The 15,335-nt window shown below is 41.3% G+C and overlaps 1 protein-coding gene across 14 annotated transcripts; it reads right to left on the bottom strand.

Moving 5' to 3' along the window:
• Window positions 1-389: 389 nt before the first annotated feature.
• LOC311106492 (uncharacterized protein) lies at window positions 390-13,985 on the bottom strand. Of its 14 annotated transcripts, XM_084148826.1 has the most exons (13): window positions 6,010-6,186; window positions 4,917-5,038; window positions 4,601-4,707; window positions 4,084-4,158; window positions 3,797-3,860; window positions 3,581-3,708; window positions 3,361-3,430; window positions 3,027-3,254; window positions 2,827-2,865; window positions 2,388-2,660; window positions 2,094-2,210; window positions 1,658-1,843; window positions 390-1,459 (listed from the first exon to the last, which is right to left on the bottom strand). In XM_084148826.1, the coding sequence occupies exons 3-13, from the start codon at window positions 4,607-4,609 to the stop codon at window positions 1,242-1,244; spliced, it is 1,407 nt and encodes a 468-aa protein (XP_084004952.1). In that variant the 5' UTR covers window positions 4,610-4,707; window positions 4,917-5,038; window positions 6,010-6,186; the 3' UTR covers window positions 390-1,241. The 14 variants fall into 14 exon arrangements, with proteins under 14 accessions (XP_084004952.1, XP_084004960.1, XP_084004961.1 ...); XM_084148834.1 differs by lacking the exons at window positions 4,084-4,158; window positions 6,010-6,186 and adding an exon at window positions 13,776-13,903 and having other exon boundaries at window positions 2,094-2,228; window positions 2,601-2,660; XM_084148835.1 differs by lacking the exons at window positions 4,084-4,158; window positions 6,010-6,186 and adding an exon at window positions 13,776-13,903 and having other exon boundaries at window positions 2,601-2,660.
• Between the last annotated feature and the right edge of the window lie 1,350 nt (window positions 13,986-15,335).

Here is a 15,335-nt window from a genome sequence, read left to right as displayed (position 1 = left end):
AGCAGGTTTTGCATCAGTTGACAAAACTATCATACTAAGTATCAAAACCTAACTGCTGTTTTGTCATTAAAGCCTATCTTTACTTTGTGATGGAAAGATGGTTGAGGCAAGAGAACAGTGATCCTAAATCACTTATTTTGTGTGACAATAAATGCAAACATGCCTATAGTATTTCTAGAAGGATGCTTAGAAATGAATACCGCTATGCATCTTTATATTGATATCAGAAGAAGAGTTGGAAAAAAATATGATTACAGTTTTTCTAATCAATGACATTCTTACCAAGGGTTGTGATAAATATAAAAATATTAAATATTTGACTCAACACTTGTCCTAATCAATGTTGCATGTGTACTCTTAATTTTTTTATGAAAATAAGAACAACTTTATGAGCATCTGCATCTTTATTTTGTTATTTAGCTTTGGAATAGATTGGTACTTTATTAGTCCATATGCAGACAGAAATTCCTCACAACACAATTGAATAAGTCTATGTACATTGATATCACAAGAGTTTGAGGGAAAATCAATGTCATTATTACTAAGTTATTCAATAATTTATGCAACACTTGTACTTGTCTTATTCTATGAGAAGAATTCAGAACATTCATAAGCAACAAATTCTCATACATTTTATTTGTCACATGCGCCGAATACAACAGGTGTAGACCTTACCGTGAAATGCTTACCTACAAGCCCTTAACCAACAATGCAGTTTTAAGAAAAATAGTTAAGAAAATATTTACTAAATAAAGTTAAATAAAAAGAAAAAAGAAAATACCAATAACGAGGCTATATACTGTAGGTCCAACTATACTGTAGGTCCAACTATACTGTAGGTCCAACTATACTGTAGGTCCAACTATACTGTAGGTACAACTTTTCAATCTCTGATGATTGAGGCATAATGTCACAAAGTAGGTAACACCTTAAACAATAAGTGCTTCTAATACTAAAAGTAGAACAAGCTGAAATTCACAAATACATATGAGGCATCCCATCTTCAATGATTCACTCACACTAGAGGTTCTAGAGGGATAAGTCAAATTTTGTCCTTAATGAGTATCAAGATAATCTTTCATTTGGTTCACTACACAGATTGTGATATGCTTTATTCTAAACTAGACTGAGTCAACAATGCCCTGGTTGGAAGTTGTAGAATTTTTGGTTTTTAAATAAAGTTGGCGGCGTTGTAATCTTGTTACAGACTTCAGACTCTTTGTGTTGCCACAATGGGGCACTTAATGTCTGTAAGTACTGCTGTTGTATTTCTGTAAGGCCTTATGTATGAGAGTCACTGCTTCATCATTTGTTTTACAACGCAGAAGTCCCACAGAGTCAAGGAAGAGAACATTCACTTCCTCCACTATGTTTTTGTGGTAAGATGCAGATCTCCGGCTTGTGACAAAGTTTTGATCATAAGTATGGTGCATCACCACCTGAATGGCATTTCTGTTACCTGTTGAGAGACAAAACGATGCAATCTTTAGAAAAGTACTTCCACAAAAAAATATTTGGAGACAAAAAGTAATTCTACAACATGGACCAATACATCCTGTTGAGTAAAATGAAATCCCATGATAGAAGTAGTATTGACAATTGTTTTCGGTCTGGAATACTTTAACTATCATGGTGTAATCTCAAAAGGCTTTCCTACCTGGAACTTGGCTCATGGCAGCCTCAATGTCAGTTCCCACACGAGATGTAACAGGACAGAAGACCATCATGACTTGGCAGTCCTCTGCACTGGTCTCCTCTCGCTTAAGTCCCAGATTATCCACTTGTTTCATGAGTGCAAGGTGAGTGTTCAGGGTTGTCCCACACACTTGCGAATGGACTTTAACTACTTGAAACAAAACATAATTAAATTACAACACTACATACAGTATATCCCCAAGATGTTGCATACAAAAGAAAAGTGGTGGATTTCCATTCCAGTCATTTCACGCTAGAAAGCTAATCACACGTCAGCTATCACAGCGGAGAGGGGAGGAGAGATTTATGCCAATTAGATTGATATGAACGGTGGACTGACAGGAAATGCATGAACAAATGATTTTCGATTAGTACAAAGCATATCCCAAGAATCTCACCTGGCAAATGTTTTGTTTCATTTCCTCTGAATAGAGTTTCACTGAAGAAGTCGGAGAACTTCCACGAACTTCCAGGTTCTTTTCCTTCCTTATCTTTTTGGGCCTGGATGCTACCATCTACGGATGAGGACCTATCTGAAATTAGCAATTCAAATCAAACTTTCTTAACACATTATTGTTTCCAATTCCTTAAAGAGGCAATCAGTGATTGCTACATCTATTTTTTTACTTAGAAATGAATGATACTTTAAAGGATTGAATGACATTGAACAGTTTTTAGGCTTTGATAATGACCTTTGTAGGATGTTGCAGATGGCTCAATACCAGCTTCTCCTGAAGTGTATGGAGAGAATGATTTTGAAGTTTCCAGTTTGCCTTTTGACCTGAACTGCACAGGAGCATCTGTTATTCCAGCTGCTCCTGAAGTGTATGGTGATCCTGAAGTGTAAGAGTATGATTTTGAGGTCTCATCTGGGGTTTCCTTGAGGTTTTGCCTGTTCTGCCCACCAGTGGTAAGTGGCACATCTGTTCTTGGTCGTTTGGGGTGGGTCTCTACAGCGCCTAAGGCTGAGGACAACAAAGTATTATGAATGAAAATCCAATGTTTTTGCAGCACATTCTTGTGAGTCTGTGCAAGTCATTGTGGTTGGCTTTGCCAGCTGTAAAAGGGTTTAAAAACATCTATAGAATTCTTACGTTTTGATAACGTGCTGTGTTTAAGATTTTGAGTTACCTGGTCGTTCTGAAGCGCCTTTAACAGATTTTTTATGTACTGAAAAATATTGAAGATTGGGGCTGTTAACTGAGTAATTCCAAACTAAGACAAGACTGTGTTCGAGCGCCATTAACGTCCCAATAGTGAATGTCTTGAATGTTTAACTTCTCAACAAAATTATACTATTCATGAAATCTACGTGTTTACAATTTTTATACCATTATCTATGTATTTTGATTCATGAAGGATGAGCTGGTTTCCTGCTGTAGCAGAGTCAACTGATGGGGACACAGCATTGCCCTCAGCCTCCATGGGCTCTTCTTTATTGTAGCTCTCAAGTAGTTCAACATGTGCCTGAATGAAGTGCAGGGCTTTGGCAAGCTGCTTCTCCAAATCTCTAAGAATAGGGACGTAGCCATGTAACACTCCCCCAGGAACAAGTGCATCTGTAAGCAGAAAGTGACCAGTGCATAACATTACAATTACAACCAAAGAGACACCACAAATGTATTGGGTGACAGCTATGCTGAAAGTCCTTGAAAAGGGACTTACTCTTCATGACACCAGCTGAAATGAAGTCCCTAACCTCGTAAAGAATTAAATCGATAGGTTTAGCTGTGTCCTAAGAAACAAAAAAGGTTGAGAAAACATGGGGGGATTAGTACATACAATGGAATTGCACATTGAATCAAAAACCTTCATTCTATTAACTATCCTGAATGATCCCACAAAGTGGTACAGTAGCCATAGAAGCTTTTGGGGCTATACCAACCTGTTTAGATTTGGTTAGAAGTTCACTGATCCTCTTTCTAAGTTTGAAATGCTCGAGGCCTGGCAGAAGTTCGTTCAGATCATCTCTTGTTAACTCTTGAATATCAATGTCCTCTTTAATTCCAGCTCCTGAAAACAAAATATGATGTAATTAGGAACCCAGTTGACAACGACTGACGATACAATGCATAAAGCTCAGTGAGATATGATAACTTACTTGCAAGGGCAGATGCTGCATCTGGTGAGAAGCTCCTGATTTGCTTTTCCAAACTTATCCTTGGCTAGGAGGAAGAGATTGATAGGCTAATTATTATTGTTCACAAGCTTACACAGCTGCTTACTGTATAATTTAATTGTAGTTACCTGAATCATACTTGTATTGTCACAATGATGCACTGCAGGGAAACAGGATTTGATCCCCTCTGCTCTGACCACCTCCCTCTGCTCTGACCTGTCATTCGTAATTTGACCAAGTAGCAAAGTCTGAAATTAGACCACACATACCTCCAGGTTTTCCAGCTCAGGGGCATCACTGGCTTCTTCTGCTCTGATTAGTTCCCAGAACTCATCATCCTGCAGCTGAGTTAAAATACACAGTACACATACAGGTAAGTGTGCATGAGGAGTATTACAACTACGTGTTATTTCCCTGGACGTTACTATTCTAAACTCAAGCTAGCTTTTTCCCATTTAATTGGGGACACAATGTTCCTCTTCATCTAAATGATCATATCGAATAAAGGTGAACTACCTTTGGATGTATTTCTAGCATTTCCAAAATCTTTCTAATTGCTTCTTCATTGCGAGGACACTTCAGTGTGTGCTGTCTGACAGAGTGATAGACCATTTCGTCAACATTAAAGAGAGGATAGCATTGGTGTTTCTCTACAAGTAGGGTGAGTCAACATGTTTTTCTACTTGCACGATGCACGCACACACACGCACACTCAGAAATCAGAACCATGGACAGCCACATCATATTTAGCATATTTAGCTAACTGTATGATTTCATTGTAGTTACCTGACTCATACTTGTATTGTCACACTGATGCTGCTGTAGGGAAACAGGATTTGATGTCCTCTGCTCTGATCTTGAAACGATAACAGATTCAGGACGGTAGGCCTATTCTGATACAACGTCACAACACTTTCAGATAGAAAATACATTGTGCCCAGAGAATACATTTTCCTTACTGTTCCTTGCTGTAAAAGGTACATTTATCAACGTTCTGCACAATTCAATAAGCCTGGGCCATCAAATTACGAATTCACTGATTGGGGCAAGGGAAGAGTCATTAGGCCATGAGTGGATGCAAAAATTACAAATATAAACTCACCTGCTGCTGTTTATGGACCTTTATTACGCTGCCTAGGTAAGACCCACGGAGAAACAGTCACTGTTTAGAGTGTTGGATGAGTGGGACGTCAAATACTGCAAATTCTCGTGAGGAATACAAATCTAGGAAAGAGAGGCAGATTGAACATTTGCAGCATCATTACACTCTTTAATGGCTGTATTTCACTGACGCTGCAGAGACACACACACAGGATTGCCTGTTACTCAAATACATAATTACATCGATTGTGGCTGAGGCAAGATATATTAGCCTAGTCAGCCGATAATGCAGGGGCAATAGATGTGCACTATCGTCTAGGCTTGATGTGCATTCCCGGTAATACACTCGTGTCCCCTGTGTACCGGTGCGTACATAAAGCATCCTCTATTCAAGCTGCAATCAAGCTTGATACCCCAACAGTATAAAATGGGCTTCCCCCCAAAGTCCATAGCTTATCGCTTTTGGTTGGTCATGACAGACAGCCACTACGCAGATGCACAGCAGGTATCATGGTCGCAAGGCATATGAATTAACAGTAGCGGTGCGTGCGTAAAATCACTGGGAAAGCCAAAGCTATATTACAGCCTACACTGTATGTGTTATAATATTTGCATTGTTTGCTGTTAATTCATATGCCTTGCGACCGTGATATATAGTCCTAAAGGCCGAGACAATTAGAAGACACAGTGGCAGAATACATTTCAACCACACCTTTGTTTTAACACAAAACCGGACAGCAACCTCTGTCTGGTGAAGTCCATTGCATATAACAGACCTACAGCATGGTTAAGCAAGTTAATGTTTACGACATTTTCGGACCACTAAACAACTATTGATTTAGAACCATAGAGAGGTACCGCAAGTCGCAAAGAAAACAGGAGCTGCCTCCACTATTCCAGCACCATTTCAACTAAAACATTTTAACATCATCAAATCACCTCTGCTTCGTCTAATACAGTGACAACTAAAAGATACCGAAAACAATTTAGTCCAATCAACATAAGCTAAATATGATGTGGCTGTCCATGGTTCTGATTTCTGAGTGCGCGTGTGTGTGCGTGCATCGTGCAAGTAGAAAAACATGTTGACTCACCCTACTTGTAGAGAAACACCAATGCTATCCTCTCTTTCATGTTGACAAAATGGTCTATCACCCTGTCAGACAGCACACGCTTTAATTTTTTGTTGTCCTAGGCTACCTGGCTACAATGCTTGCTCGCTAGCCTAACTTCCATTCATGGGCAATGTTAGCTCCCTAAGCGTTTCCAAGGTATGTTAATGCAGCTGCAAAACTACAACCTGGGTGTCACCTTAAAGCCTGGGCCGGAAATGTACATCAGCAACGCTCTGAGCAGAGCAACAACACAAGGCAGGAGGACAGATGCACCAAACCACAGCACACTGTGAGCAGGCACAGAAATGCAATGTTCCAAACCACAGGTTCCGCCAGATCTTATAGTGCACAGAGGTGGATGAGGACTTACAGGACTTAATGTCAGTAGTTCTTTCAGGATGGCCAGCTGTGAAAGAGGACACATCTTTGAGTGTAAGAGACTATTGGTCAAGGACATGTATCCAACTGCTCAGCCTATAATGAATATGCACGAGCACATCAAAATGAATCAATGATGTCACATGACATCCCAGAGCGCCCATGGCAAACATTGAGCATGGACCTTTTTGCATATTTTATTTTTATTTTATTTCACCTTTATTTAACCAGGTAAACCAGTTGAGAACAAGTTCTCATTTACAACTGCGACCTGGCCAACATAAAGCAAGGAAAGGACTTCCTGATCATGGTTGATCATTACGCAGATTACTGGGAGGTGGAGCCAGACGTGTCAGCTGACACGGTCGTCACACGATGCAAAGTCCAGTTTGCCAGTCATGGACAAACAGACTGTGTAATCATGGAGAATGGGGGGGTGCTATGATTAAGACAGATTTATAACAATTGCAGAGTGTGGATTCACTCGTCACCTCCTCCCCTCACCATCCACGAGCCAATGGAATGGCAGAGTCAGCTGTCAAGAGAGTGAAAGGCTCATGCAAGAGGGCCAAGCTAGACGGTATGGACATATGGTCAGCTATACTGCAGTGGTGCAACACGCCCACAGAGGGGATGGACAGTAGCCCTGCACAGAGTCTGATGTTGCGCACTCAAGTCATTACTGGTGGCACCCAACCTGCTGAAGCCCTCTTAGGTTATGGGTGTCACCAGTAGCGGTGCGTGGGTAAAATCACTGGGTAGGCAAGAAAAAAAGCCATCATACAACCTATGTTTTGTGATAATTGCGTTGTTTCTTTATAACCTGTTAATTCACAGTGCCGTGCATTTGTGGACGCCAAGGGAAGCCAGGCTTCCCCAATTTTCTTTACAAAATATGAATATATGTATAAAATAATTTATCTTTCGTAATTTTCCTTCAATTGTCAAGAGGCTGAATGTATCTCACAGGAGAAAGCATCCGAGCAAGCGAAACAGCGCCCCTCTGTCTCTCTTCGTGTAGGCCATCTGTCTGATGCTGTCTGGTCCAAACGAGTATGACATTGTTGCTGCCTGTAGCATTGAATGCAAGGGAAGCCAGCGAGCATTTGGACTCCCTTAACAATCAGTGTTGAGCTAAACTGAACGGGCTCAACTGTGAATGGTCCTGGCGAGAAAAAAAAAAGTGTCAAGGGAAGCCAGCTTGGATTTGGCGTCTCTCCTATCAAATCACTTTGAGAGCATACATCATTAACAGAAACAACTTGAATTGTTGCATCTTGTTGTGTTGTTGTTCTTCAGTGGCTAGCTAGCTAGCTAGCTAGCTAAAATGGTCCCTTTGCTAAATTAGCCATGGATGGAGATAGGGATTTGGACTTGTGGTTTACTTAATTCTCCGTACTAGCCAATGATTATAACGGCGATTCTGATCAACCAATAATTCATACAATGTTGTGCCCCTGGCCTGAGAGGATGGAAGTTCAATATGTATAGTAGTTAGATTTAGAAGGCTAATGTCAACTGCACAGAGGAACAGCTTCTTGAAGATCAACGGCTTATGGTCTGTCTCAGCTGTTATTAACTCTCTGCCATATAGATAATGATGAAATCTCTGGCAAGCAAATACAATACTAAAACATTCCTTTTCTATTTGAGTTGAGTTTTGCTCCGTTGGCGTTGATGCTCGCGAGGCAAACACCACGGCTGTCCCTGTTGCATTAAGCAGCACCCTAACACAGTGGTTCTCAATCCTGGTCCTGGAGACCCAAAGGGGTAAACATTTTTGGTTTTGCCTTAGCACTACACACCTGATTCAAATAATCAAAGCCTGATGATGAGTTGATGATTTGAATCAGGTGTGTAGTGCTAAGGCAAAAACAAAAATATGCACCCCTGGACCAGGATTGAGAACCACTGCCCTAACATGCCGACCACACCACCGAGCAGTGCAAAATAAATGTACATATACATGTCAGTCAGTCATTTCATCCAAACTGCTCATGGGGGTGCCACAGGGTTCAATTCTTGGGCCGACTCTTTTCTCCGTGTATATCAATGATGTCGCTCTTGCTGCTGGTGACTCTCAGATCCACCTCTACGCAGACGACACCATTTTGTATACATCTGGCCCTTCATTGGACACTGTGTTAACAAACCTCCAAACGAGCTTCAATGCCATACAACACTCCTTCAGTAGCCTCCAACTGCTCTTAAACACTAATAAAACTAAATGCATGCTCTTCAATCGAACGCTGCTGGCACCCGCCCACCCGACTAGAATCACCACTCTCGACGGGTCTGACCTAGAGTATGTGGACAACTACAAATACCTAGGTGTCTGGTTAGACTGTAAACTCTCCTTCCAGACTCACATTAAGAATCTCCAATCCAAAGTTAAATCTAGAATCGGCTTCCTATTTCGCAACAAAGCCTCCTTCACTCATGCTGCCAAACATGCCCTCGTAAAACTGACTATCCTACCGATCCTTGACTTCGGCGATGTCATTTACAAAATAGCCTCCAACACTCTACTCAGCAAATTGGATGTAGTCTATCACAGTGCCATCCGTTTTGTCTCCAAAGCCCCATACACTACCCACCACTGTGACCTGTACGCTCTTGTTGGCTGGTCCTCACTACATGTTCGTCGTCAAACCCACTGGCTCCAGGCCATCTATAAATCACTGCTAGGCAAATCCCCGCCTTATCTTAGCTCATTGGTCACCATAGCAGCACCCACCCGTAGTCTGCGCTCCAGCAGGTATATCTCACTGGTCATTCCCAAAGCCAACACCTCCTTTGGCCGCCATTCCTTCCAGTTCTCTGCTGCCAATGACTGGAACGAATTGCAAAAATCTCTGAAGCTGGAGACTCTTATCTCCCTCACTAACTTTAAGCATCAGTTGTCAGAGCACCTTACCGATCACTGCACCTGTACACAGCCCATCTGAAATTAGCCCACCCAACTAACTCATCCCTATATTGTTATTTATTTTGCTCTTTTGCACCCCAGTATCTCTATTTGCACATAATCTCTTGCACATCTAGCATTCCAGTGTTAATACTAATTGTAATTATTTTGCACTATAGCCTATTTATTGCCTTACCTCCATAACTTGCTACATTTGCACACACTGTATATTTTCTGTTGTATTTTTTTGACTTTATGTTTTTTTTACCCCATATGTAACTCTGTGTTGTTGTTTTTATCGCACTGCTTTGCTTTATCTTGGCCAGGTCGCAGTTGTAAATGAGAACTTGTTCTCAACTGGCTTACCTGGTTAAATAAAGGTGAAATAAAATGTGCATCTGCGTTTCCAGGTTCTATTTTAGACACTTGACGCGCTGCAAGTCCCACCTCTCCCATCTCCTCATTTGTTTTTAGGAGCTGTGGGGATCTACATTTACATTTACATTTTAGTCATTTAGCAGACGCTCTTATCCAGAGCGACTTACAGGAGCAATTAGGGTTAAGTGCCTTGCTCAAGGGCACATTTACGTCATTTAGCAGACGCTCTTATCCAGAGCGACTCACCAATTGGTGCGTTCACCCTATAGCCAGTGGGATAACCACTTTACAAATAAATCTATTTTCTTATAACTAGATGTGATGCCTAGCTTAGAAAGAATACATTAATGATTAAACATAATAGGTTTGTGCTGTACTGATATAGATTGTTTAACATAACAAGCTGTGATTAATGTGAGGAACCGTTAGGGGGTAGGCTGAGACAGGCTTGTGACTCACACACACAGCCTCTTTGTTAAACCGCTCAAGGACAAAGTACTGCAACATGAAGAAGAAAACTATGTCTGAGGTTGCTGACTCGAGACAAGTTGTAAAGATAACAACTAATGCCTGGCAACAGTGAAGCGCCAAGGGACTGGGACCAGCCTGTGCGCCATCGATAGGTTGGGTAAGTTTAAACCACACCCAGCCTCTACTCTGACAGGCCCAGCAGGGAGCAGGAACTATCTCTGTCAGAGTATTTAAAGAAGAACTTATAACAAAAGCTCAGTTCTCTGACTGCCCTGCGTGGTTTTTCAGTGGGCCCGTATATACGAACATCATATTTACCATTCAAGTGTTTGCATTAATTAAAATACTAGTCTATTTTAGAAGACGTGTATTGACCTCTTTTTGTCCTATACCAGATTTGAATTGACGCAACTTGACAGAGCATGCACCCACATGTATGACTCACCGATTTTGTATGACTCAACAAGGGTCCAAATTCAACAAAGATCCAGCAAAAAAAAGGGCCTTATGCATTTCAGGTAAAATAACAACCCAATGTTCATTTTCCAGGACAAATAAGCTAGCAAAAGGTAAGCTAGCTAAATGTCCATGTTTAATGTGTGTTTCAACCTATCCCCAAATGAATATAGTTGGTTTACAGTTGGTTTTTGGTATTTTAACCTGCATGTCTTGAATGCGTCGGGAGGGGTAGACAAAATCAACACACGCATGATGGTGAATGCAGACTCACATGCGGAGCCGGTTCAGTCAGCATGTAATCCATTATTGCTTGCACCACTCTGCACAGAGACCGGTTTCGAGACTTCGTAGTACCTCAGAACACGTGTGAACGACACCAGGAGCTTTATTTCCTGTACAGCTTGGTCATGTTTAGGCACCCAGTGACACACACTGTCCTTGTCCAGGAGCCGGCAAAGTGGCTCACACACCTCAGACAGCTTTGGCAGGAACTTTGCCAGGTATGTCACAAAGCCAATGAAACGCTGTACTGCCTTGGCATCAGTGGGTGTCGGCATGTCCAGTACAGCCCAGGTCTTCTCTGGGTCTATTTTCAGTCCCTCAGAGGATAGTATGTGTCCATGAAACGGAACTGCTTTCAGCTTGAACTGCAGCTTTTACACACAGAGCCTGAGCCTCACCTCCCTGCACCGCTCCATCAGTGTGCGCAGGTTGTTGTCGTGTTGACGCTCGCCTCTTCATCAGAGTCCCCGCATCAGACACAAGAATATCGTCTGTGATCGGCTCGATGCCTCGAAGGTCCCCCAGCAGTTCATGTTGCTTACGTTGATAGATCTCGGGGGCCATGGACACGCCAAAGGGAAGTTTCAGCCATCTCATCCTCCCCATGGCGTCCAGAATTTAGTCATCCGGATGCTGTCCTCATCAAGTTTACACTGGAGATAGGCATCTCTGGCACCCACCAGTGTAAATACGCGTGCCATGGGCAGTTTACAACACATCCTCTAATGTTGGCATAAGGTAGTCAGACCTTTTCACTGCCTGATAAAGGGGCTTTGGGTCCATACATCATCTGATATTTTATGGCTTGGCAACCACGACCATGTTGCTTAGCCAGGGCATCGGCTCAGTCACTGGGGTGACATGTCCATAACGCTCATGTTTATGTAGTTGGGCTTTCACTCATGCCTTCAAGGCTACAGGCACATTCCGTGGTGCATATTGCACAGGGGCGACCTCGAGTCCATTACACAGTGGTGTAAAGTACCTAAATAATCAAACTTGAAAGTACTACTTAAGTAGTTTTTTGGGGTATCTGTACTTTACTTTACTATTTATATTTTTGACTACTTTTACTTTACTACATTCCTAATGAAAATTAGGTACTTTCTACTCCATACATTTCCCCTGACACCCAAAAGTACTTGTTACATTTTGAATGCTTAGCAGGACAGGAAAATGGTCTAATTCACACAGTTATCAAGAGAACATTCCTGGTTATCCCTACTGCCTCTGATCTGGCGGACTCACTAAACACATGCTTCGTTTGTAAATGATGTCTGAGTGTTGGAGCGTGCCCCTGGCTCTCCGTAAATTAAAAATATAAGAACATGGTGCTGTATGGTTTGGTTAATATAAGGAATTTGAATTGATTTATACTTTTACTTTTGATACTTAAGTATATTTTAGCAATTACATTTACTTTTGATACTTAAGTATATTTAAAACCAAATACTGTTAGACTTTTACTCAAGTAGGATTTTACTGGATGACTTTCACTTGAGTCAATTTCTATTAAGGTATCTTTACTTTTACTCAAGTATGACAATTGTGTACTTTTCCACCACTGCCATTACAAAGTGGCAACCTGGTCTCAGAGCATTTCGTATTAATATGATATGTTACATTTCGTATGGTATGTATTATTTTGTGGATGTCCATCATCCATTTCTCATGATATGTTATGAATTTCAATTTGTATTATATGTTAGGAATTTGCTAAATGTACAATATGTTAGGAATTTGCTAAACGTACTATATGTTACGAATTTACAAAAAACTAATTCTATGTTACAAATTCTAGCTAAGTGGCTAATGTTAGCTTGCTAGCTAAGGTTAGCTAGGCTAGGGGTTAGGGTTAAGGTTAGGGTTACATTTAGGAGTTAGGTTAAGGTTAGGGTAAGGGATACCTATAGGGTTAAGGTTATGGTTAGAGTTAGGGGAAAGGTTAGCTAACATGCTAAGGAGTTGCAAAGTAGCTCAAAAGTAGTAAGTAGTTGAAAACTTGCTAATTAGCTAAAATACTAAAGTTGTCCATGATGAGATTCGAACTCGCAACCTTTGAGTTGCTAGACGTTCACCTTACACACCCACCGCGACAAACCACCCTAAGTAACCATCTGTCTTATGTAACAATACCATACATAACATATACTAATTTGAGTGTCTCGGATTTAAATGTACTATGTTACGTCTAGTCTATGAGACCAGACTGTAAGTGGACATCTCCTGGCACAGACTCCACTGGATCATTGAAAACGTCAGAATATGCGCTCAATGCCTCTTTGGGGCACTGCTCCACTTTGTTTAGCTCCCCTGGAATTGTGACAGTCATGACTCCTAAGCGCTCACAAGTAGAACCAGAGAGTAGTGGGTTTTGGTCTGACTCCACAACTTCAAAGAGTAGCTTGTGCTTCGCCCCCTTAATGACACAGTCTGTGTGATATCGGCCCATTTACCAAATTAACTCTCCTGAGTACAGTTTCAGCGGTGTGTTGCTTGCCTGTAGTGGGGTATTTGATGATATTCTCTCTTTCATTCTCCTACTCTTAACATGTTGCCCCTGTGTCAAACGGGCATTATTGTCTTTTGTTATTCTGTTTTAGCTGCACAAACCATTTCTGGCCCTGAGAGTGACCTGTACTGATGCAGACCAGTTCCTCACTGTCAGAGCCTCCCTCTCTCTATATAGTATCCTCCACAACATGCACTTTCTTTACTCAGCGTGATCGTTCCCCTGCCTGACACACCTTCGCAAAATGCATACCAAGCCTAGACAGACGATAGTGCATGGGCGCTAGATCTGCACTATCGGCTGCCCAGACTAGAAAAATATACACAAATTAAGATTACCCGTTCGTAGTCTATTTACCGCATAATACTGTCACGACGTCAACCAACACAGATAATAAACAAACTAGTCACAATCAGGTTTCACGAGAAGGTGGTCTGTGTCTGTACTTTCAGAAACGTCCTCCTGATTTCTAGTAATCAGAAAGTGAAAGTGTCAGCAGGCTATCACAGCCCATTGGTTGGTCGGGGATAACGTTCAACTCATTACACGTCACCCGACCGTCTCTATGGCTTTGACAAAATAAATCGCCTCCTTTATCTATTCGTTTTTATTGTTTTCTTGCACAACAGGTCATTCATGTCACAACAATACCCAATTTTCTGACAAGGTCAAATAGCATTACACAATGCAAGTATTGATTGGTTTAACAAAAATAATCTGCATGAATTTGTGAGTTCATTGACTCATATATTAGGCATAGTAATGTTTTTGTCTAAGGCATGTACAGTATATTATTTAAGCAATAAGGCCCGAAGGTGTGCGGTATGTGGCCAATATACCACAGCTGATGATGCATTCATAACTAAGTGGGAGGTGGGAATTTACCAGTGGATGCATTCACGTGCCTCAAACTCGTTTAGAAACGGTGATTGGCTAATGGCCAACAAGCTGCGTAAACCATAAACTAAAAGTACATCTATCATGCTTGTAAACAAATTATAGTTAAAAAACCATATTACTAGATAGCTTTTCATGAATTGTTTTGTTTTGCATTTAACTGTTGAAAATGCTGTTATAGAGGTCATTTCCTTAGTAGGTGACGTTAGAGGTCATCATGTGGGAGAAGTGGGAGCTCAGGATGATGGACCAGTTTCCCACTAGTAATGACCAGTTGGAGGGCCGGTCAAGTGGAATTTTCCCAGTCGTATGTGTTAAATTCCAACTTGGTTACAAACGCAGCATGAGGGCTGTTTTTAGGCACAGAGCAAAGACACCGCCCTTAGCCGTGGTATATTGGCCATATACCACAAACCCCCAAGGTGCCTTATTGCTATTATAAACTGGTTACCAACATAATTAGAACAGTAAACAAGTCATACCCGTGGTATATTGTCTGACATACCACAGCTTTCAACCAATCATTATCCAGGACCCAGACTACCCGGTTTATATGTCGCGTTCACATGCTAGTCGGAACTGAGAAACTTTGACATTTTCGACTTGCTAACTGGTTGTAGTTATACATGTGCCGCATTCAACCACTTAGCAAGTCAGACATTTCCGAATTCCGACCAGCACGTGAACGCGGCAAAAATGTCTCATATAACACAGCTTTCAGCCAATCAACATCCAGGAACCAAACTTCCCAGTTTGTAATATTTAATTATTGGATTGTTTTATCACAGGTATAACCATCTCAGTCATTATCAATCTATTGATTGTACTAAGTACCATTGATCTTAGAATCAGACTCCTATATCATGTTTGTTTAAGCACACATTTTTGGTTTATGTTTGATGTTGTAGCCTAGGCCTATGCATAAAGTAAATATACAGGTACACGGCTTGGAAAGAGCATATACCACTACATGTTATAGTAGCCTAATTTCAGATGATTGAGGTTCATGTGTCCATTTCC

This window comes from Coregonus lavaretus (genome assembly GCF_964263955.1).
Source record: "Coregonus lavaretus genome assembly, chromosome: 31".
Classification (NCBI taxonomy): domain Eukaryota; kingdom Metazoa; phylum Chordata; class Actinopteri; order Salmoniformes; family Salmonidae; genus Coregonus; species Coregonus lavaretus.
Note: the sequence above shows the minus strand (reverse complement) of the source record. Positions and strands in the feature narration are given on the sequence as shown.